We start from the raw sequence: 24,543 nt of genomic DNA on the forward strand, positions 1-24,543 counted from the left end.
ATATTTTGGAACCTTTCGGACTTGGAAGCGTAATTAAGGGAATGAGAACACAGTGATCTTCTGGGTACCGTACGGGTATTTGTGAGTATTTTTATTATGTAAATCACTTATAATTATGTTTAAAATCGAGTACATGACAGAAATTGAGGGTGAAAAATATTTTTCTAGAAAAAGTTCTCCATACGACTGTCTTTTATATAGCTAACACAAAAATTAAAAGTCTCCCGCCGTAAACCAATCATATTCAAGATTGACACCACAGCTCAATGTCCTAAGAGCAGCCATCACTTTCTCAGTGCTAGAGTCGAGTTTATATAAATATATATTTTTTTAAATACCAATGCTGCAGTTATTATTTTATTTTTTCCTTTGCATAGCCTAAATGCCTAGTCTATTGGGGGACTTAACAATTGGTGGCTAGCTAACCTAATATCTAGCATATTTCCTAGCAAAATGGCCAAGAACTACTGGAGATGCTCTTATCACTAGGGATCTCATAAGGAAACCACATTAACCGACATGTTTTTGGCAGTTTTGCATGGTTAACGAACTATAAATAAAGAATGATATGGAGGGAAAACATAAGGACCGCTTTACAGTAGCAATGTCGAAACCTCACCAAGTGTTGTGAGGTCCTTTATTAGCTGAGAAAAGTTTCCTAATCAACGATAACCATACAAAGAATAGTTGGATAACATATGAGAAAATTCCTGATCAACAGCAAAAAGCATAACCGTAAATAAATTCTACAGATTGGCTACGAAAACAACAGACCTTTACCTACTGTGCAATGGGCAAATCAAAATCAAATCAAGTTAGCCCAAAAAACATCAAAATCAAATTGGAATGTCAACAATGACAAGAAGATAGGGCTGAAAATAGTGTGCCTGTGTACCAATAGATCCAAATGCCCTCAACTAGTTTTTTGCATTGCCCTCCATGATTCCACTGACGAGAGCCTACTGAGCGATCCTAGATAGGATCAAAACACTTCTCCGTCTGTGTTTAGTTTGCAGATTTAAGAAGTTACAAAGGGTAAGGAAATTGACAGGAACCAATTAACAAAAACTTGTGTAACTCTCTCCACTATTTTCGTATCTTTTTCCTTCATTTCATTTTCTTGCATAAATCCCCGACAAATTCTTGAACCAAACACAACCTTAGACTATACTTGGGGGATCTCCTACCCAGTTGCAAGTGGCACGGGCCCAGCGTGTTCTAATGCAGTCGACCAATGGCGCATGCTGAGGAGGCTCAGGCTTCGCCACTTCAGCAACCGTCTCTTTAGAGCTTGAATCAGAAGGCAGCTTTACATCTGCCAAAAATTCTTCAGGAGTCCACCTAGGGGGAACCGAGACCCTCAATTTTGTAAGCCTGGGTCTTTGTAGAGGAGTCTCCCCCCCAGGGGTTGTTTGGCAGCCATTTAAGTCTGACTTTGCAATCCCATTAAAATGGTAAAGATCGAAAACCTTCTTACCCATTAATCCAGTAGAGTCTTTTAAGCCTCCCAAACTCTTGTCTAAATCCAATAAAACTTGCCAGAACTCACTCCACACAATGAAGCCTGAGCTGCAGATGTGATCCAGCTTCTCAGGCGGAAGGTTAATACAGGTTTCCTTCAGAACTTGATGAAACCCTTCTACGCTAATAAAGCCACCGCCTCCACTCTGATCTTGTGCATCAAATGCTCTTCGGATCTGTGTTTCTCTCCCTTCAAATTCATTTTCATCTTGAACAGATGTACTGAGAGCAAATAGAACTGTATAATGAGACTCGCTCCCAATAACCCATATTGGCCATTTTGGGCATTTAAGATACTGACCAACCTTGCAGAAATTTAAAGATTCGAGTAGGGTAAGGAATCCAACTTCCACATTAGTGGATATCCCTTTCAGAAACATGCCACCACCTAAATCCATCCGTCCATCAAACACATGGGCCACAGCCTCCCCACAAAGTAGTAGGTTTACTATTTCCTGTTCAAAAGGTAACTTAAAAAGTTACTGATTAAATCATGATGAAGAAAAACCATTTTTAAGGGGAGACAATCTAGCAGATCATCACTGAAACAGTATAAAAGGAAAACAGAGGCTTCATTTATCTGCACAAACCTGTGACGCATGCCCAAATGGAGCGGTGACCAAAGATTGGCTGGGGTCATCTCTGTCTGCTTGAACGAAGTCCTAAAAATACAAATAGCAAACAAAATAATTATGCTTTCATAACACAAATGTCCAAGCAAAAACATAAAGCATTCTTCAATTAGGGCATGCCCAAGTGTCAGCTACATAGGAGTAACTGTTATGTTTCAACTTTTGTCAAGGGTTCCCATTCTGTAATAGACCAAATTATTTTCTGGTCGTAAGTTATTGCTTTTCACAGAATTAAGATCAGAATAAAGATCATGTTTCATGGTTTAGTATACCACATGATAACATCCAAGGACTTTTTTCTTGCGGAACAAAAGTTTGTTTCAACTTTGTGTAGCAAAAAAATGGAACTCTACAGACACTTTGTTGGAGGTCACGTACCAGTCTGACACTTGGGCGGACACCGACACTCTCCGTACACGTGTCTAACAGTCAAATCATAAGCGTCTTATATTCTCAACCTTTTTCATTTGGACACTCTGTGGGCACTCTAGAACATGCAAAGACACTCTATTGACACTCTCAGCACATTCTATCAGACACTCATGGGCCAGGCTATGAAAAAAAGACTTCTGAAGGGTGACTAAACATTTGCCTAAATACTTAAGTGAATTTTGTATGGATAAATGTGAACAAACAGTATGTTATGTCTTAATCAAATGCCTAGTGGCATGATTAAAGCCAATGGTCGTAAGCTATGTCCTCCATCACGATGTCGAATGATATTATCCATGGAATCGTGCGCTGTGTGAAACGTAGATCATCGCCGAGGGTTCAGATGGGAAGATAACCATGTCGAACGAGACCATGCAGCAACTCTTTGGCGATTTGACTCTATTGGTAAGTTTCTCAGTCTCATTTCGAAAGGATAGCTAAGCAGAGGCTTTACTGTGCGGACTGGGTCAGCGGACAGATAGGAAGAAGCTTTGAAAGTCAAGTTGAGACTTGGCACAAGGAGCAGTCTCGGCAACTCCAACTGGTAATGCTGCCAAATCCACATTTCCCATAGGGTAAATTACATTTACACCCCTTAACTAACACCCGTTGGCAGTTTACCCCCTTTAACTATAAAACTCAATACTTAACCCCCTCTAGCTATGTAAATCCTAAATGCATTAGACACCGTTAACGGAATTGTTCAATTCCCATATTGCCCTCAATCATCAATACACCATTGTCAAAAAAACAAAAAAAAAAAACAGTTAAAAAAAAAAAAAAAAACCACCATCGAATCTTCTCTTTTCCTCCTACAACACAACCACTAAAATGACTTTTAAAAGGTAAAAAACCCAGTCACCATACTTCACACACCACCGCCACCAATTCACCTCCTTTACAGCTCACCACCGCCGCCGATTCACCTCATATTTCCTAACACTATCACCTCCTCCACTGACCTCGCAGCCAGAATTGTTTCACCGCCACTACTATCTCATCCCGTTCCCCGAAGTGGTCCAGTCCAGTCGAGACCCTTCAGATCCTGGTGGCGCAGGATCTGACGGACGCCAGCGAAGAAGAAGAGGGAGATGAATAGGAGCTCCAGTTGCTGGACAAAGGTAGTCTTGGTTCGGTGCTTTGCATCCTTAAACCCAACCCAACATCACACTGTTTTGATGCTGCTTTCTCAGTACCATCTACGAGAACACTCCATCTGCTAATCTGCAACACAGACGGCATGGGTTGTAGCACAAGCTTTGGGGCTTCCTTCGTCATGAAATTGATCAGAGAAGCCCGGGAGAGATCGTGCGGTTTGAGTACATACATATAACCGATTCAGATGGCGAAGAGAAGGGATTTGATAGAGGCTGTACCTTCACTTTCCCATGGCTCTTTCTGCACGAGCTTTGGGGTTGTAACAAGTTGTTATTGCGAGGTGTTTTGATTTCCATGAGAGAAAGAGTAGCTGGGCTTGTGGAGAGAGAAAGGATGGGGCTTTCGATTTCCAACTGAGTAAGCTCCGATTTGGTCGATGGTGGTGCAGGGGAGGTAAGGCTTGGCTGGGCTTTTGTGGTATGGAAGGTGGGTTTGGTTTGAACGTAGGAAGAGACAACAAGAAGAGGGCATTAACGCCCATAATTTTTAATTGGGAGGGCATGTGACCTGCACATGACATTTCCATCCAATTCCTAACAGAATACAAACAAACAGAATAAGGGTTTCCATTAGTCAGAGGGGGTTAAGTGCCAAAAATAATAATTAGAGGAGGTAAAGTGTCTCTGAGCCATAGTTAAAGGGGATTAACTGTAATTTACCCTTTCCCATTTGTACCCTGGGGGACCCAGGCCATCGGAGAAAGCCCAAAGTTGCTATGTTCCAAGCTATCCCGCCGAAACCAACTACAAGTCGTACTTTGACTCGAAGGGCTGCAACCTCTTAGAAGGGAGATAGCCGGAAAGCAGGCACTCACCCAGCTAACATAGCCGCCTATAATGATAACTCTTAGAGAGAGAAAGGGAAGGTAACCACAGTGACTTGTGATCAAGAAAGTCACACAGCACCCTCGCCCTTTATAAGGAAAGGGGGAAAGAAAGCGATTACACTAATGCTAATTCATAAGGGCAAGGAAGTGAAACGAAGAAAGCAACCCATTTTCAACAGGAGTCCAGACATAAGTATGACCAGGCTTTAAGAAAGAGGCCTGTTCCCACTGGTATTGACTACAAAGACACAGCTTAACAATAGAGATGCAAGAACCCATATTACACAAGATATGAAAGCATAGAATAATAGACCTCTTATTATGTCGGTTGCCGAACCGATAAGAAGAGGAATAGACGAATTTCTCACTCATAATTGAGCTTAATGGTTTCTTCATTTTATTATTTACCGACCACTAGATTTATATCCTAGAAGGTTGCTACCGGAACTCTAACGGGAGGAACGGGGTAATGGGCCTCACTCTAGCACTTCTATCAATTTTCTTCTTCCCGTGCTTACTTTAATACTAAGAAACAAGAACCCGAACACTCTTTAGTGAAAACCTGAAATGAAAAATATCCTTGGTTGGAGATAGGAGAGACCTCCATGCCCGGCTCGGAGGTATCCGAGAATGAACTGCCAGCTGCAGCAGTCTCGTCTTCTTGCTTTGGAGGTCAGGACGAGAACCTCGTTACTACCGGCTAGTGGGCTTTTTAAGTTTTTTTTCCGATTCTCCAACTCGGGGTTTACAGTCTCTGCCTTTCTTTACTATGTGCCTATCTATCTATGGATCTCGTGTACAAAGAGAATCCAAGTTTGACTGGTTTAAGGACAGAAGCACCCTGTCTGAACCCCGTCGTTCGTCTTATGTACGCGTGTGTGCCAGGGGAATGGAGGGAAGTGGGGAGATAAGCTCTTTTGAGCTACAGTTTTTGCATATTCCTATATTGCAGATCCACTATTGGAATCTCCAGTTTTTGCTGTCTACTCTCTATCTATATCGCCCCCCTATACCAGTTTTCAGGGATGACACCTAAGGCTGAGTCAGTTTGCAAAGGGGATCCTAGTTCAAGGAGAGGAAGTGTGTATCACGGTTCTACAAGCAGCCTTAGATCTGGGAATAAGGGACATTGAGGTCTATGGAGACTCTACCCTCATTATATGCCAAGCTGTGGGAGATTGGAAGACCAGAGAGCCTAATTTGATCCGTATTGAGAATATCTCGCAGAGCTGATAATCTAGTTCCGAAAGATCCCCTTCAGTTACATGCCCAGAACCAAGAATCAGTTTGCAGATGCACTGGCAACACTGGCTTCAATGGTCCGAATTTCAGAAGGGATGGATGTCCACCTGATCAAGGTAGAAGCAAGAGAGGACCCCACTTATTTTGCAATCATAGAGGAGGAATTCGACGGGAAGCCTTTGTATCATGACATCAAGGTGTTCATCAAAGAAAGAAAGTATCCAGTCGGGAAAACTGACAATGACAAAAAGACAATCCGGAGACTCGGCATAATTGACTTCATTGATCTCGGTAGCTACGCCACCCACAGAATTTAAAGAACCTAAAGGAGCATGCGTCATATATTCTGCAGAACGCCGTTCTTGCCAAGGTTGTATGTCGTTTTTCAGCCTCATCAAGTCCAATCCATTTGGACCCCTAAGAGCTTCTAACCATGGAGCACGCAAATCCCAAAAACGCATAGTTTCACCTCCAAAAATGACTTCAAACCGGTAGGTCCTTGGGCAGATCCCACGTTAGCCCCAAGACGTTGGTCTCTAACTAGAAAAGTAAATGCTTGAGCTTGAGAGGCTTCTGGTCTAGTAGGTCTGTAAAACTCACTAGGATAAGCAGTATTATTGAACCAGACAAGACAACACGAAATGAAACTACAAACAGAAGCGCATGGGCTTGGCCGGCACATGCCTCCCGGGCAGGATAATGAATTCTTCCCCAGTTACCTAATATGGATGGATTACTTTGGTTTTCATTCCATTCCTTAAACGCAGATGATTGCGCTTAGACAAGCCCGAAGGCTAACCCAGCATCGGTCTACCTATCAGAGTACTCGGTTAGTGGAACAGTAGGAGTTAACTCAGGTTTTAGCTGCTTCACCAGAAGGACGGCCTAGGTAGCTTCAGCCACCCTCAACAGTAGATCCTGTTGATTCGGCTGAGGCGGAAAAAAAAAAAAGAGTTGCATCCGTTAAAGACCCATCACCAGCAGCAAGACTACTGTCATCATACTTGCCTGTTCAAGCATCCCTTAGCGTTGATCCATTATTTTAATTGTATTTAGAGGCTTGTTATTTCTTTCGTGTTTTTATGATAAATTACATATCTTTCTGTGTGTCCCAACGTGTCTATGTCCTCCGATTTCAGGGATTTACAAGTCAAAGTGTTCATGTTGTGTCGCGTGTTAGCGTTGGTGCTATATAAAAAATTGACCGAGCTCATAAGATAGAGTGCAGACAACCTCAGAACCAACTATTTGTTCAATTCCTTCCAGGCATAACCACATTTGTGGTTAATGTCTCAATCTATCATCAAGAGTCATGAGTTCATTGAACCTTCCAGCCAAACCAATTTAACCATCTCTGGCCTGATACACTGGGAAAGCACTTGCAACAGTTTCTCAAGCAACACATCCCTTGCCTGAATAGTGAAACAGTGGCATGATAGCTAGACAATCTGAAAAGCAGCCTAGAAATTGTATTTAAAAACTTCCCTAGGCAGTAAATTACTATCTGATGATAAAATCACCATCCTGAGCAAGTATTATCTCTAATAGTAAACACCCTCTTAAGTCTCAACAAATACTATCTCCACGACGTGGCTTTGAAATGAGGTCCTAGGAACTAGGGGCATAACCAACGTGGATAATTACACAAGGGGCAAGAGTCGTTCGAAGACAAGTGGCATGCACCTCATACACAGTCGCATGACACAAGGAACACAATTGTTTTCCCTTAGAAGTATACAACATCTCATGATGCCTACAGTTGTCCCTCAATGATCCAGCTCGAAGAGGTAAAGTAAACTACAAGCAGCGGACTCACAGAGTGACTAGGAGCATAGGTTTGTGAAAAGACTCATGACACTCGAGTGAACATCTTTACCCAGATCATTGCACCTCAAGCAATAACATTCTCGGGCACGCGGGAATGCTATCGCTCTGCTCCCTTGACCAACCATTCTTCGCCTAATCCTGCAGTCTCCTACATTGGCAGTAATGTAGACAGCATCCAGGTGCTGGTGTCTACTAGCATCTATATCCGATTGAATCTATGGAAGCGTTTTTGGCAAGTTTTATCATATCATAAATGTAAGCTAGAAATATATGGATATAGCCATTTCCTATCAAACTGAATCCCTATTTTTACTTGTACATTTGATAGAATGACAGTCTCCATGTATAATGAGATCCATGGACAAATTTTCGAACTCAATTTTCATCATGATGATGCTTAATACTGCAATTAAGGTACAATTGATGTTTGCAAAAGTACAACTTGAAGGAGTTTCTCATTCCATGAAGGGTGTAGCTGGCTAATAGATTGTTTTGAAGTTTCAATAAGGTGTTGGTCTGTTTGAGTGTCCTCGTCATCTGTGTTGTCATAGCTACTTGGGTAGCATTGAAGTTTGTTTGTATAGGAGTTTTCAAGGGAAGTTTGCACTGTTGTTGTCAATCTCCTATACCAAGAAGCACAAGCTTTTTTTTTTCTTCTTTTTTTCCATATTTTAGAAGAAGTTGCGTTACTCTAACCCTAACCAAACCCATCAACAGAGTATCAACGTCCTTTGTACAGAAGTTGAACTCACAATCTCAATGCACCCAAGTACAACCATACAAATGTTGGGCCAACTGCCCTGGAAATAAGAAACTTGAATACGCAAAATGTTGAGATGTCCAAAGAACATTGTGCATTTTGATTTGGTTGCATGCCATGATAGTCATTTTGGCATAGGCATAATACCTCAGCCTCATGGCCCAAAATCTGATATCAAAGAGAACACAGAAGAAAGAAAACCATACAATTCTTTGGAACAAAGGAGTACCCTGTACCAAAACACATATTTAAAAACCTTTAAGCGCTAGGGCGTTTCCTGGTAAAACACACTGTATCAATTGTAGATCATTTATAATGGTCCAATCATGACTTGACCCAAAATTAGATCGAATGACTTGGACCAACAATATTAACCACCATCCAAGCAAAACTTAAATGGTACCACACCTGGCTAATTCTAACGTACATAACCAAAGGCTAGAATTTTCGATCAAAACATGATTAAACAATGTTGAGAGCATAACAAATAAGAAACAATCAATTCTCTCTCTGTTATTCTATTGTGGGTCAGCATGTCATTTTCTTTTTAATTTATTTGGTGAAGGTTTTTAATTTATTTGGTGAAGGGAGAGGGTGGGGGCAAGGGGGGGCGGGAGGGGCGGGGGTGTTGGGGGGAAAAGGAAAAGCAGAAACAAAATAACACACGAAAGCATAGAAATGAAAAGAAGATAGACATGTAATGACATAAAAAGATAGTACTTTAAGCAACCAAAAGCATACCAGTCCTCGAGAAAGTAAAGCAGAGATAAGGAATAGCATTGCCCCCATACGGCTTCGGAAAACTGGAATCATTGCTTCAAGTCTCTGAAATGCACTAGCCTGTGAAGTGTACGTGCCAACTCTCAAAACATTCTGCAAGTCAGAACCTGATTCAATTGAGAGATCTTGAAGTGCTTTTGCAAAACCCTGATAGATTGGATGTACCAAACACAAAAGAACAATTTAGTAATCAGAAGAGCTGATGTAACAATTTAGTGTCGTAAAGCATTGCAAGAATAATGCCTACCTTTAAATGATTTTCCTAGCTGATGGTTACAAAAGGAAAAAGCATGAACATATATGCAAGAGTTGCAACTTACTTCATCCTTCAAAGTGTCTTCAGTTCCATCGGTAGTAAGGTCGAGAATACTCAAAGTTGCAATTACAGCCCTTTTATTACTTCCACAAAGAAACAAAATTTCAACCATGCTGCTGACCAAGGCTCTGAAAAATTACAAGAACACTGTTATGGAAGGCACAACAATAAAATACTGATCAATTACAAATAGCAAAGAAATTCTCCAACATTAACTACCATTAATTTCCAACTAACAATGTAGAATCAACTTCACCTCCTGCCTCCCAACATAAAGATGCATCACATAAGATCAAAGAAACTCAAAAACCCAAAGGCTTATTCATGAGAGAGAAAGATAAAGACAGCCTCAAGTGAAAATGGTCAGTCAGGTTTACTGGAGCTAAGTCTCCCTTCTAATCCGATCTCCTTTAATCAAACTGGTCAGACTACATAGGCTAATTAGCTGCCTTTTAGTCTGATTGTGTTCTTTCTTTCTTGTCTTTTCCGGGTCTTATCTTAGATCAAATCTTAATAGTGAAATCAAATCAGAAACTACACTAAAGTCTAGCCTTTTGAATGGGAAGTTACCCTATCATAAGGAAGCTACAAGGGTGAAAGGTAAACCAAGATGCGAGGTGGCTGTTTCCGACCTATTCTCATTCCACTCAGTTTATTTCTACGGTGCGTCTGGCAAAATTGCATAAGCAAGTTGAGTGCTATGCGGATGACCTTGTTGTCAAGACCAAAAGGCGAGGACACCATGTAGCCGATCTTCGCATTGTCTTCAAACAATTGAGAAAATACAACTCGAAGATGAATCCCTTGAAATGCGCTTTCGGAGTTTCAAGTGGTAAATTCCTTGGTTTTGTGGTTTGTCACAGAGGAATCAAAGTTGACCCAGCAAAGATTAAGGCCATTCAAGATATGCCTCTGCAAAAGAACTTGCGGTAACTCAAGAGGATTGCAAGGTAAGTTGGCATACATTAGACGGTTCATATCGAACCTCTCTGGACGGTGCCAACCCTTTTCTCACCTGATGAAGAAAGGAACTCCCTTTGGGCGGGATAGTCACTGTCAGACTGCTTTTGATAAGCATTCAAGCTAGTAAACCTATGCCCAGATCCACTCTGACCCGTAGACATATCAGTGACACCAGGGTTAACGATAGTAACATCTAGCATAAGCAAAACAGACCCATCCTGAACCGAGAGAACTGGAATAACAGAACTACCCACAACAACCTCAGAAGAGACATTAATACCAACTAGCCCAGCATTCCCAATTGGAGCAAGAGGTTTGAAGGAGAAAGATAAAGAAGAAATTGATAGAAAAATACACGATTTTCTTGATTCGAAAGACAATCAAGAATCGCCAGAATAGTTATACAATCAAGGGGAATTCTGGGTAAAACTTGTTCCTACCGACTGAACAAATGATTATTCATGATTCTATACCGGCTTCAAATTAGAGAAGTGTTATGGTAAAACTTCGATTGAAACGATATGGTAGAAAGCAACGTGTGACTTGAAGGACACGATCCGTTGTGGATTTTTACACCCACCACTTTATAAAAGAATGAAGGTGCTCTTGGCTCGACATTGGTTGTTCTGAGGAAAATCGATTCATTTCTTGGGTTTTTTTCATTGGTTGTGCTATGCAGGTAGACTCCAATTGGGAAAATCAGTTCTTTTTGCCATTCCAACTTATTTGTCATCCATCTTTGTGTTACCAAGACTAAGCTTGTTGAAGCGACTATGAGGAAATTTCTATGGAAGACATAAGTTCAGGTGGAGCTAAAATTTCCTGGGATCCAGTGTGTACAGTGTTTACAGATCAAACATTGTTAAGGAAATCGTGATTCCTAGTTGCCAAACTTCTGCACATATATGTGAGATGCAACCTTGATGTAAGCCAACAAATACATTTCAAGCACATTCAATAACCTAGATGTGAGTTTTAATTCCTCGTTGCCTAACTGTTGAAGATTGTTAATTTCCTAGTTGTCTCAACATTTTACAAATGTTTCAGCTGCTAATTGGTGTAAAGGTTAAAGAATAAACCAACACATCATAAAAGAATATTCTTCTAAGAATGATGGCACAAATTTGCGAAGAAAACATAAGTTTGGGAACACATTTCAATCACCTTACATGCAAACCAAAGCAAACAGAGCCTCTCAAGTCCTTATCAATTGGGGTCGGGAACATAAATATGTTTTCCACATCGAGCTGTGTCTAAATGTTTGGTGATATTCAAAAAATCCTAGATCCTTTCGAACTATAGCCTCTAATGTCAATTTCGGTCTCCCCTCCCCTTAGTGTTACCCTCAACCATAATTATATCACTCTAAACTACCGCATCAGCCGATCAACATCAGACATGTCCAAACCACCCTAATCTATTTTTATTTTTATCCCAACTTACCTTGTATCGGTGCTACCCTTGCTGAATGCTTTCATTTCTAATTCTTTCTCACAAAGTCTTACCACACATCCATCTCAGCATTCTCATTTCAACTACACTCGTCTCACCCACATGTTGTTTCTTAGTAGCCCAACCCTTCCGTCTGTATCATACAACATGGCAGGCCCTATCGCAATACGGCAGAATTTCCCCTTCAACTTTGTGTGTATCTCGTAGTTGCACAACACTTCTGAAGCACTCTGCCGCTTAATCCATCCAACTTATACACTGTGTTACATCATCTCCAATCTCTCCATCCTTACTAAAAATTGAGCCAATATACTTAAAACACTCGCTTTTTAGTAATTCCTTATTTTGGAGGGTCACTCTATCAATACTAGCACTTTAACAACCCCAAAGCTACATTCCAAGTACTCTGTTCTACTCCCTACTAATTCTAAATCCTTTTAACTCTAATCTTTTCTCCAAGTTTCTAATTTCAGATTAACACCCAGTTTCATCAACTAATATATCATCATCCGCAAGCATCGTACATCATGCGATATCACCTGAATATGTATCGACAATTCATCCATAACTAAGGAAAAGACATAAGGTTTCAAAAAGGACCCTTGGTGTAATCCTACTGTGATAGGGAATTCCATTGTTTCGCATACAGGAGATTTAATAGTAAAGGCAGAACCTTTATACATGTCCTTAACCACCTCAATACACCTTCTTGTCACACCCTGTCTCTCCAATACCCACCATATAACGTTACTATGCACCTTATCAAATGCTTTTCTAATCCTATGAAAACCATGTGAAGATCCTCCGCTTTCTCTATACTTTTCGAATAATCTCCTTGACAAGTAGATTACTTTCATTGTTGATCTACGAGGCATAAACCCAAAATGATTCTCTGATACCGTTTTCATCATTCTTAGGCAATGGTCAATAACTCTTTTCCACAACTTCATTGACTCAATTCTTAGGCAATGCTCAATGACTCATCAATTTAATGCCTCTTAATTATTGCAAATTTGCAACTTTAAATATCCCCTTTGTTCTTATGTGTAGGTTCTCAGATACTCTTTCTCCACTCATCCTGCATCTTTCTATCCCAATCTTGTTTAACAACTTTGTTCCACCTAGAATAACTGATAAGTGCCATGTTAGGCCACCCAGCTTACATTTGTTATGTCTTTTGCCATAGTTACTTGATGGTTTCTATTACTGATTACAAATGCTGGGCATTGGAGCCTGTTACACTGAATCGGACTTTAATTTGGAGACTTACAGACTCAACGATGGATGGGATTGCGATTCGAGAAAATCCAAGTGAGAACCAAAGAAAGAAGTACAACCTAGAAGGTCTAGAGGCTTGGATACTAGAATTACATTAGCAAAACCTACATCAATCCAAGCTAGAAGGAAAAATAAAAGAGTTTGAAATTATGTTACTTGGAATGTGGATCATTCTGGTACGAGGAATGAGAATGGGAACGTGGTACGCCACATACCCTAAATACCGGAACACTAGGAGTAGACTTATATAAGTTACAATCAAATAATATTTCAATTTCAATAATAAATGCTGGGTTTGGATGAGTTTTTAAGAAATTTTTGAAAATTTCTTAGGGTTATGAGTGGAGAGAGAAATGAGAGTAATGATTGGAAGTAGGGGTAATGAGTGGAGAGAAATAGAGAGAGAAATGAGAATAATGATTGGAGATAGAGGTAATGAATTTTTTTTTAGTTGGGAAAAAATTTTCAAAAAAGGAACAAAGCAAGGCAAAAAACACATACAACGAAATAGTTTACTGTTTCATGTAAACACATTTCTAGAAGCATAATGACCAACTTTTTTGCATATTTTGTCTTTTTGAAGCTCCAATATCTCGTCTTTGTAAGAGAAATTTTTGGATAGCTAAATTCACCACAATTCTGAATGCTTGTTCCAAAACATAATTCGATAGGGTATTTGAGTTTTCTGGTAAGATAGAAGTATAGAACTTTGATTCCATAACGAATAAGGAGCCAAGTTGCACAGCTCTCGGTAGTTCAACCATACCATTCTGCTCGATTATCAGATTGAGGTGCTTCAGGTAAGGTTAAAAAGTAAATTCAAAAGAGCTACAACTTAGCATGAAATACCAATTCTCTAATTTTGACGTTTACTAGGTCAAAACTAGCCCGCAAATAGAACCCAAAAGGCTGAATATAATTTCTTCCAAATTTCGCTTTTTCTTTAGGGTCTCCTCGTTTGCTTGGGACTTGTTAGAAGTACAAAAAGGAGTATTCACATCAGAATTGGGGCACCTGTAAGACTTTCTTTTCTCACTACCATGAGAAACTAGGCTCATCACTTCCAGTTTTGATGAAACCGAGTCCAGTAACTTCGGCTTTGTATTGTGTAGGCATTTAATGTTGGATTCAATGATTGTTGAACCCTAGCCTTTTGATTTATCATTTTACGGTTTGATACTTGGGACCTAGTGTAACGCATTTGATTACTTTGATTTCGACTGCATGGTTTTACACTGATAGTCTTTATACATGTGATTGACGGATGAGATAGCTATGATTAGAGAAGACAAGTCATGCCTAGATAACATAGACGACAACCCGTGCCCATTGAAGATAGGTTATGTCATTGCTCAATCACAAGAATCCACTTGACGGTATCGTTGGGGCTTGTAGGCACAATGGATCAATATTGAATATTGAATTGACTAATGATACCTACTCTAATTAATTAGCCATTGTTACATGGGTAGGCTGGATTCAAAATCCAAAGTCATCTCTCTCTCTCTTGAAACACAATTAGATTAGATTAATTTATCTAGTTTAGTCCAGTAGCAATTACACATCTTTTCCCAGACTAATTTAAAAAATAGCTTCTAAAAACAACACAACAGAGCCTCTTAGTACAGAACGCATGATACCCGGCCAAAACCACTACTCTATAAGAGCCCAGGTATTAGTTAGGTTATAAATAAATGCAAAACCTCACAACAATAAACTTAACACTTAAGTGAGATGCAATCACGCAATGCATATGAACAGCCTCAAAATACAAGGGAAAAATGCATGCGATGCATATTACAAACCAAGTTGTGATGCATACTACTGAGAACTGAGAAGGCAATGGAGTCCATCATTTTCGCACAATCTTCCTTGATTGATGAGTAATAGAAATGGGGTGTGATTTGGGCTTAGTTTAGTATCTAATCTATAGAGGTGATTTTCTTCAGGTTAGGATACCTTCCCCATTATTGTTGGAAATGACATACACATATGTTCATCACATAAGATGCTATCACATTGTTAAGGATATCTACCCTCTTCAATTTTAAATTTGTTGTCACAGTAACATGACATCAATGTGTACTTTGGGCAAGATAAAAAAAACAAAATTAAATCACCTTGACTTTCTATCTTCAGTAAGAGAATCGAAAAGATCATCAGGTGCAACATATTCACTTTTACATGATCTCCTTGGAACCAAGTTATGCGGCATATTAATTGTAGGTTTACCTAATTCCTCTGGGAGAAAGATAATGTATTTGAGAACAATCGCCTGCACATCAAAGCATATTAAGTAAGAAACGTCAGGTAGAGAAACGTCAGGTGAGAAATATATGATTGTTTCAAAATATATGATATAAAAAAATAAAATAAAGAAAGCAAGAGCCATTCATTGATTGCGTCAGAAAGAAGTAAAATAATTGCATCCATGAACTTTTTGGAATAATAAACCTAATGCATATAATGCAGATTTCACATTACATCAAAACCATGAAACACGCAAGACTAGAAGGATGTAGAAACATAAACTATCACCGTCCCGCCATATAAACTACCATAACAATTAACATGGAAGAATCATAAACATGCGATTGCAACTTACTTTAAATCAATAAGAACAAACTATTATAAAATAACCATAAATAACTTCTGTAGAATGTGTTCTGTCCTGCACAATATATAAACAATTATATTATGGGTAATAAGAAAACATGTTACTGAGTGAATTGAGTCACTAATCCCGGTGTTAGATCCACCTCAATGTTCTAAAAATTGCTAGGCGCTAGTCAGGCGGAAAAGGGGAGCCTAGCGCCTAGGTGCCGCCTAGCACCTACGCGGGGACTAGTTGCCCGACTAGTCGGCTGTCTAATCTAGGCGTCGGACCACCTCCTAGCACCTTGGCGGGGACTAATCAGCCTAGGTGGCCGCCTTTTAGAACATTGTCCACCTCTTAGTGAGATGGCCATATATGTAGTCATGAAGGCAGGCACTGTTTAGAACTTGAATAAAACTTGAAATTACTGCTTTAATAAGTTTTCTAAGAAGAATTCTTGGCAGTGAAATATGAACAAGTTGAGATCAAATGAGATAACGTATATTTGATGACGGTAGATCTGAGTAGACTTCAAAGGAATCTTCTTAAAGGTGGAGTCAGGCCATTGATTTAGGCCCTAGATCTACGTATCGAGCCGCCAACATTTTATGCCCTACGGTCTACCAACACCGCTTGACAAAAATGTAAGAACTAGTAAGATATTTACATCAAGTACAACCAAACAACAAATCATAGATTGAAATCTGTCCATTTTCTATAGGCATGTCAGCAAAATAGTTTATATAGGCCGGAAGGCAGGGTAGGATCCTTGAGGACAGTTAATTGCATCAGGTAAGAATCCACTTTGGAAAAGCATTACAAGTGGCAATTAAGTACAGCTTTCTCCATTCAATACCCCTTGCACGGTAAACAATTATTCCAGAACTATGCTTTGGTGACAGTGGTTTGCTAGTAGAAACAACAAACAAACAATACGTTGCAACTTGAACCTGTATAAATTAAGAGGGGGAATGCACTAAATGAACAGTGGTTTGGAGTTACTAACGGTCCTACACCAGTAACATCCCTGACGTTGATCCAGAGGACTAGAAAGGGATTGATTTAAAGAAACAAAAGTTTACAGCTATGCTGCCCTGCTTTTATTTTCACTTATAATCCACAAGATGCCATCAACAAACTCAAGTAGGATGAAATAAGAACCCAGCACAACACCTCCACATCACATCACAAACTAACACTACAAGATGCTAGAAATTTAAGATATCAAAAAGTTCAGTAACTGGCAAGGAAAAATAATCATACTACAGTGGGTTGAAATGGCCTATGTTCAGGGCAAGGCCCAAGAGGCTGCTGCCTAAGGCCTCCAATTCTGCGCCCAAAATAGGGGCCCCCTTCTTAGATGAGTATAAATATAATTTGTTCATATTACAAGAGAAGACTCTTTGTTGGCTCAGCGGTAAGGCGATATCTTACCACACGGAACGTCTGAGTTTGAGCCCTGCATGATACCTTTTCTTTTGAAGTGTTTTTCTGCCAAAAATGATCTAATTTAGGCAACTGCAGGTGCCAAGTTTCGAACCAACGTTAAGGAGGATACAAGGCAAGAGATTTGGCTGCCGGAACCAAAGCTTTTTATGTGCTCTATGGAGACTAAAGAATTATATATAATTCTGCAAATATGTTGTGCCTCACCCTCCGATTTCACCTAGGACCTCCAAATCCCTTGGGCCGGCCCTGCATATGTTCCATCATAAAAAATATTATTACAACGAGGAGTTTAAATAAGATCAACCCATTTCTCTGTCATGGTTCTCTTGGATGACCTGCCTGGCTAGAGGTTCCAGTACGCATGCTGAATTAGTTGCGGATATGAGTCTTTGGGCCAGAACCAATTGATGTATGAACTCAAATGAAGAGGAACATCTATAGATTTCCTGTACACTGTAAGATACCTTTCTGTCCGTACAACCAAATGCACTGTAAAACTGAGATATAGCCAAAGCAAAGAGGAAAAGAAGACTAACGAATTATATAATTTAACATCCAATTCACCTCTAGTAATTTGCATTTTAATAATGAAGAAATTTGCTTTGAACCTCATACATTTCGAACTCTCAAAATCAATCACCAAATCTAAGTTTTCTAGGTACAATTTAATCAACTTTCCTTCACTAGTAAGTTAAGCTGCTCAAAGAACAAAAGATGCCTAGATGACGACACACAAGATAGATAGCATAAAATTCAATACATCAGCAGGCAGGCTACAAATTAGCTCATGTTTTGTCCAATTAAACTCTAATTTCAAACTTGCGAAGGTAAATCGAGAGATGAAGACATTACTTGTATGGCTGCTAATACACCACAAGGCCCACCTTCATGCTGCACTAGGCCCATGGATGTTTCTCCATCAGAGCTAAACCTATACAAATGTTCCCATAGTATTAGCAAGTAAAGGTATAACTATGCACTAAGATTTATTGCTCATTAGGTAAAGGAAAAAGAGTAACAGTCTAGAATCAATAAAAAGAGAATGATGATGTCTCTTGCTGATAGACGAACGAAAGTAAGAATATGAATGTTGTACATATCGACATACTAAACAAGTAGCTAACTGCTTAGAGGAATAACACACTTCATTACTGATATAGCAAGAACGGAGACAGATATTGTGTATGTGCAGAAGTACGAAGCACTATATCTATGAATTAGGTTAATTGGGCTTACAAAAATCATCTAAAAATACTACTTGGTTCTCTAAGTTATTATGAGTTAAATGTACAGCTTCATGTTGGGAATGAATATCACCTGATAGAACTTTCATTCACAAGGGAAAGGATATATGACTTTGACTTAGGAGGCAGCAATGTCTTATGAACGTTTGGCAATTATCCTGTGTCCTCTGGAGAGAGAGTTTATTTTAGCTAAAATAAGAATCTAAAAGCCTAGCTTTCAAAATGATTGTCATTTTTAGCTTATTTTACGCCTTTTAAGCTTAAAACCACAAAAAGTACAACCAAGCACCTTTCTAAGTGCAACAGATTAAGCATTTGAATTAAAGCTCTAAGTTCAACAAGTTGCACAGAAGAGGAAACAAAATGCTGCCATTATAACAAACCAACTCTTCAAGAAATAAGACTAACATCAATTCCATCACTTATGGAGGGGTTCTAGTGCCATGAAGATGTTTCATAGAAGGATTTTCTTATCAGCTAAACAATCTGCACTTTTTCCTTTTATTTTTTAGAATCACTGCCCCACCCGATTGGACAACTCCTAAGCTCTCAACTCAAGTGATCATACTTCCAAAAACGGAAAATGACGAATCTAGACCAAGTAATGGCCAGCCTCCCATTGGAACTCTCTAACCTGCCATCTTTTCCACAGACTTCTGTGGAAGATGGCAGGTTAGAGAGTTCCAATGGGTAGCAAACTTCCACCTGAGTTGCCAAATGGGAATGCATAAATTCACTACGAGCTTCTTGCTTTAAAAATTGATGTCCTAAAATTCAGTTTAAAAGCCATCAAAGTAAACAAAAGCGCAATTCAATCACCATTCTGCAATAGTTTCACATGCAAAATAGCATTATATGTCTTCATGACAGTTCAAGCACACTCCTCACAGAAATAGCAAAAACACAGTACATATCCAATATAATATACAAACCAGCTATTAATCATGCAAGGACGAACCGAGCTCTTTGTTAGGCAGATCTCACAGTAAAATCTTAGGGCATGGAGAGTCTTATTTAAAACGACATCTTAGTTTTCTAGTTGTACTGTACACACCTCAAACAGCACTACCAAGGATACATGGTCTAGAGCATGAGTATCAATGCGGGTGCGTATCCAGTATCAAACCTCCCCAAACTTAAACCATGGGTACTGGTGTATGCATCCAAAAGTTAAATATCAGTTCAGAAACATGTAAACACTTTTTGGTTTATCATGTAAGATTGTTAGGTATTGTTCTAGTATTTCCAGCAAAAGTTATGAAAATAAGCATCAAAATTATATTTTGCTACCTTTCTATATATTTTGAAGGGTGAGTCAGTATACTGCACTCCAATAGGTTCTACAAATTTAATTTTTTTATTATTTTTACATGTAGTAATTAAACAAAAGTTTAATGTGGTTTGGAGTTACGTTTAATTTTATAGATGAATGTTGTTTGGAGTAACAAATACATCCCTCAAGGTTATAGATAGGATTAAAAACGAGAGCAGAAGCGGAGACAAGTACAAGATCCTAAGGTTAGGAGCACCGAAAGGAGTGTATGCATAAAATACGTTAAAAAATGAAAATCAAATGTTTAAAAAGATGTCCCTCAAAATGCCATGCTGATTTTTTAGAATAGCATTAACAAACTGCAGTAACGACTGCTTAAGACTTTTCCAAGAAGAACAGTGTGGACTTGAAACTCTTTTATGATTCACAAAGACCCCAATAAAAGCCTACTAGTCTCTGTAAAAGTGGATGGATGTGTTGGCTCATGAATTTATTCGACGCGTTTGAGTAAAACCTTATTGGGCTGTCAATCTGTAGTAGCCCAATTTATTAAATAAACATAATAGTAATTTCATCCCGCTGTAATGATAAAAAAGAAAAGTTGTACCACCAACATAAAAAAACAGCAATCCCTCCCTCACACACATGCACACATCATCGAGTACTGTGGAGAATGCAAATAGCCCTCCCTCCACTTATTCTCAGAATCTCAGTTGATCATGTTTTGCCATGTTTGTCTTCCATAAAACCAGTGTTGCCAAAGATGTCCTCCTCCACCCAAAATCCAGATCGCTAAGGACCCCCTCCCATCTTCTTTAGAACCGTGCTCCTATCTAGATGAAGTTGCCCACTTGTCACAAATCTTCCTTTGGAGCTCAAATCCGCGCTCCGGTGTCGACACCCTAGTTTGCACAATCCCTGCAGCTAAGGGCTAGGTGCAGTACTTTTGAGAAGGGGGGGAAAAAAGGAAATGGTAACGAATGAAAAATAGTGGTAAAAAAGAGTATAAACATTGCTACTTGGCATTTGAAGTTGATACCCATCAACTTCAAATTTGAGAAGAGAAAATATTGAAGGGTGAATAAGCATTTAAATGTTTTGCTGGAGCACCTAAAACTTGACTAAACCTTCAAATTTCTTAACTTCCGGTGTTGGTCACTGTAACGCTCCAAGCAGACTACTAGCCTAGTACTTTGATTTTGATCCACAAGCCACACCGCATGGCCCAAAAGCTTAAGCTCAAGGTACTAGTAGTAGCCCACAAGGTTTGCTATATGTCCAAGATCACCCATATAGACTTTCAATGAGGGACGGGGTGTTACGATCTCCCCAACTTTATAGCCTTGCGCCATCGCGAGGGGTTGAGCACTATAATCACCGATACTAATCAAACCAACAACCAAATCCAACCAAACTCAAAGGCCTACATGGTCGTGTACATGCGTTGCTCAGATACCACCTGTAACACCCCAAGCAGACCACTGGGGCCAAGGTACTAGCCTAGTACTTTGATTTTTAATTCACAAGCCACACCACATGGTCCAAAAGCGTGTATCGCAGCACACAAAAGGCACAACAAATTGAAGTTAACAAAGCCTAGCTTAAACAGAAAGCAAAGAGCACTTAAGAATACAAAATAATGAAAATTCATCGTACCTAATACCCTGATTACTCCACTGTGCTAGAATGTCCCTCGTGACTTGGTTACCAAAAACCATCAGAAACAACTGGTTTGCCACCTCCGGCGAAAGTTGTTCCCCCAAGTTGAGATTTTTTTCCACCTCAGGATCACCCAAACTAGTCGCCTTCTGCTCCTCGGCCCTATCACCCAAATTTTTCTCAACACTCTTCTCGGCCACCTGACCTGCCGCGGATCCCCTGGTGGCCAACATCCGCCTCTCTGCCGCGGCAGCCATCAGCTCCCGCTGGACCTTCCGGCTTTTAACCTCAGGCGATTCCTCCAGCGATTCAGCAGGACATCCAGCGTTCTCCCACGGCTTGCTCCTTTTTGGCTCCGGCGACTCGTGCTGCTGCATACTCATCCTCATCGCCATCCGCAATTCCTCCTCCTCTTGATCCGCCATCGCACCCCTCCCTCTAGACTAGACTAGATCAGATCCAAAACAAAATAAATACTCCTAGACTTAACCACCTCCAAGTCTAGGGTTTCGTATAGACCTCTGTCTGATTAGTACACGTCAGTGTGTGTGTGTGTGGGTGTGTATGTATATATATCTGTATATGTGTGAAACTTACAGATCGAATTTGCCAGAAGAATGAAAATTTCTGATGCGCATAATGGTTCTCTCTGTCTCGAGAACGATCAGAAACAACAAACTAAATAGTGATCCAAATCGAAAACCTTGGAAAGGAATGTAGTACTCGTACGGATGATACATACAAAATTTCGCAGCTAATAAAATCCGATGAACAAATACAGGCAACCGAGCGCCGGCTGGGGCTTAAGACGAGGGGAGGGACCTCATTTCACCACTCCATGGCCCGATCCTGTTGTGGAATTCGTTCGACTTCTGTTCGGTGGAAGTACGATTTTGCCCCGGTGTGTTAGACGATGTCACGATGAGTTAAAGATGATGGTGGAGATGCCACTTGGCGGTGAAAAAAAATGGGGCGACCATTCGCAGCCCCGTATTTTCTTTTTTAGCTTGTTAAAAATTTTCAATTATACTCGACAGTTAGTTACTAAAATTGATATACATTTTCAGCATACAATTACCAAAATATAATATTTTTTTCAACAGCTATTTACCGAAAATGTATGTTCGGCATTTGTTTATCGAAGGTTGAACATATTTTCGACATGTAGTTACCGAAATATAATTTTATTTTCAACAGCTATTTACTGAAATGTTATGTATGAATTTCAACAACCATTTACCGAAATGTAATGGGCTAAGGGAGAAAATACGGAGCTGCAAATAGTCGCCAAAAAAAAGAAGAAGAGGTTTTATCGGTCAATGGATTTTTATTTTTATTTTTATCTGCATTGGTCTATGACATTCTTTAGTCAACTTGAGAGTTTTTGGTAGAAATGACCACTTTTTTTAAGCACTTAATCAGTTTTTAATTTTGGACCCATATTTTGAATCTAACTCAAGACTACCCGCAAATAATTGTGGGCCTCTTTACAGCTTTTTACCTTTTTAAAGATGGCCCTTCTTTAACGTTAACCTTGCAAAGCTGCCCCTCTCTCTCTCTTGAAATGTAAATCTGCAATGGACAGGAAACAATAACCCTCTCTCTCTCTCTCTCTCTCTCTCTCTCTCTCTCTCTCTCTCCAAATATCTCTTACAATGTTTATCTCTCCTCTCTGCCCAATCCTATCCTTACAATGTGGATTTAATTTTGAACTACATGTTTGGAAACCCTACGAAGATCTGTAATCTTGACCTATGCTGAAAGTCACTGTTCATGTGAAGACTCATTTTTGCCATTAATTATAAACCAACCTAAGAGAATGCCCAAAGAGAAGGTCGACCTAAATCAACCCTCTGCCTCTCTTGACACCAATACAACGGAGGAACCCCTGCAAGAATGGTGTGAGGTGCGGTAAATGGGTGATGCGATCTACCAAGGTTTGAAGAAGTAGAAGTATGCTTCTATTTGGGGTAAACAGGCCTACGTATGTGTATAGCTTGTTTGAGAAAATGTTTGTGAGAAACCCACTTGTATGCTCGTCCATGATGTTGCTATTATAGTCCTTGAAAAACCAGATATTTGTTAGCCACAGTGTAGAGACCCGTGTTTAATTTCAATAATTTTAAATGTTTATATAAATGTTAGAACTTTGAGATAATGAGAAAGGGGGGGAATGTTAAGTGAATATGTGTTTTGGGGTTAAAGAGATGAGATTATTAGTGGAGGGGTGCAAATGCAATTGTGTGTGGGGGGTATATATTTTGGGTGTGTGGAGGAGAACCACAAAACCCCTCACTCTCTCACTCTCCACGCCACTCTTTCTCTCTCTCTCTCTCTCACCTTAAGATTTTAAGTGATACACCTCGAATGCTTGGAGATACACCTCCCTTCCATCGTGTTGGAGGGTTCTTGACTTGGAGATCACGTGGGTAGAGCTCGAAGGAGCGTTCTTAGTGGGTTAGACGTTTGGAAGCTAGGGCTTGCTTAAGAATTGGGGGCTTTGCTCAAAACCCATTCGGTAGGAATTTCTCACTTCTATTATATATTTATGTTTTCATTTGGTGCTTAGATCTATGCTTGATCGCCCTTATAGGGCCTTAATGAACTCTGTTAGATCCAGAAAATCATAGCTCGTAAGCTGTTGGTATCAATACATCATTGGTAAGGTATCGATACCAATGAAACTGTGAAACTTGAGAGCCTTGGTATCGATACCTCTTCGGGAAGGTATCGATACCAGTGAATTTGTTTTCCCTCTAAGTCATTTGGTATCGATACTTATACCTTGTTTCCAAGGTATCGATACTCAGGCTCTTAAGGTAGATTTATTTGTGTATCACTCCCAGTGATCTTGTGTGCTTCGAGACTCCTTCCACCCACTTTGTGGACATCTTTTGAACTTTGTGAGGGGTTCGTTCACGTGTGTTCTTGAACTTGGAAATGTGGTTGTATGTCTAGAGCTTGTGGTTGTCGGGTTTCGTAGGAGTCAAATGACATCGAAACGAGAAGTTAGAGAATGAAATGAGCTAAAAGGTGGGAATCTATGAAGCGTTGAGAGTGAATGTCCGTTGATATGAGATCTGCAAATGCGTATATGTTGATATAGGAAACCAATCAGGTAATGATTGATATATG

General features: G+C 39.8%; 1 protein-coding gene, 1 long non-coding RNA gene and 1 other non-coding gene across 4 annotated transcripts; all 3 read right to left on the reverse strand.

The window, feature by feature from the left end:
• Positions 1-605: 605 nt before the first annotated feature.
• LOC131329090 (uncharacterized) lies at positions 606-22,303 on the reverse strand. 2 transcript variants are annotated; one of them, XM_058362164.1, is made up of 8 exons: positions 22,006-22,290; positions 21,406-21,856; positions 18,085-18,163; positions 15,308-15,462; positions 9,499-9,622; positions 9,140-9,325; positions 2,112-2,183; positions 606-1,976 (listed from the first exon to the last, which is right to left on the reverse strand). In XM_058362164.1, the coding sequence occupies exons 2-8, from the start codon at positions 21,831-21,833 to the stop codon at positions 1,161-1,163; spliced, it is 1,860 nt and encodes a 619-aa protein (XP_058218147.1). In that variant the 5' UTR covers positions 21,834-21,856; positions 22,006-22,290; the 3' UTR covers positions 606-1,160. The 2 variants fall into 2 exon arrangements, with proteins under 2 accessions (XP_058218147.1, XP_058218146.1); XM_058362163.1 differs by having other exon boundaries at positions 21,406-22,303.
• On the reverse strand, positions 3,762-3,899 carry LOC131331673 (small nucleolar RNA snoR134). Its single transcript, XR_009201475.1, has one exon. It is a non-coding gene; the product is annotated as a small nucleolar RNA snoR134 (small nucleolar RNA).
• LOC131329091 (uncharacterized) lies at positions 16,495-18,078 on the reverse strand. Its single transcript, XR_009200626.1, has 2 exons — positions 17,437-18,078; positions 16,495-17,274 (listed from the first exon to the last, which is right to left on the reverse strand). It is a non-coding gene; the product is annotated as an uncharacterized LOC131329091 (long non-coding RNA).
• Positions 22,304-24,543: the final 2,240 nt, after the last annotated feature.

Source organism: Rhododendron vialii, chromosome 6a (genome assembly GCF_030253575.1).
Source record: "Rhododendron vialii isolate Sample 1 chromosome 6a, ASM3025357v1".
Lineage (NCBI taxonomy): Eukaryota > Viridiplantae > Streptophyta > Magnoliopsida > Ericales > Ericaceae > Rhododendron > Rhododendron vialii.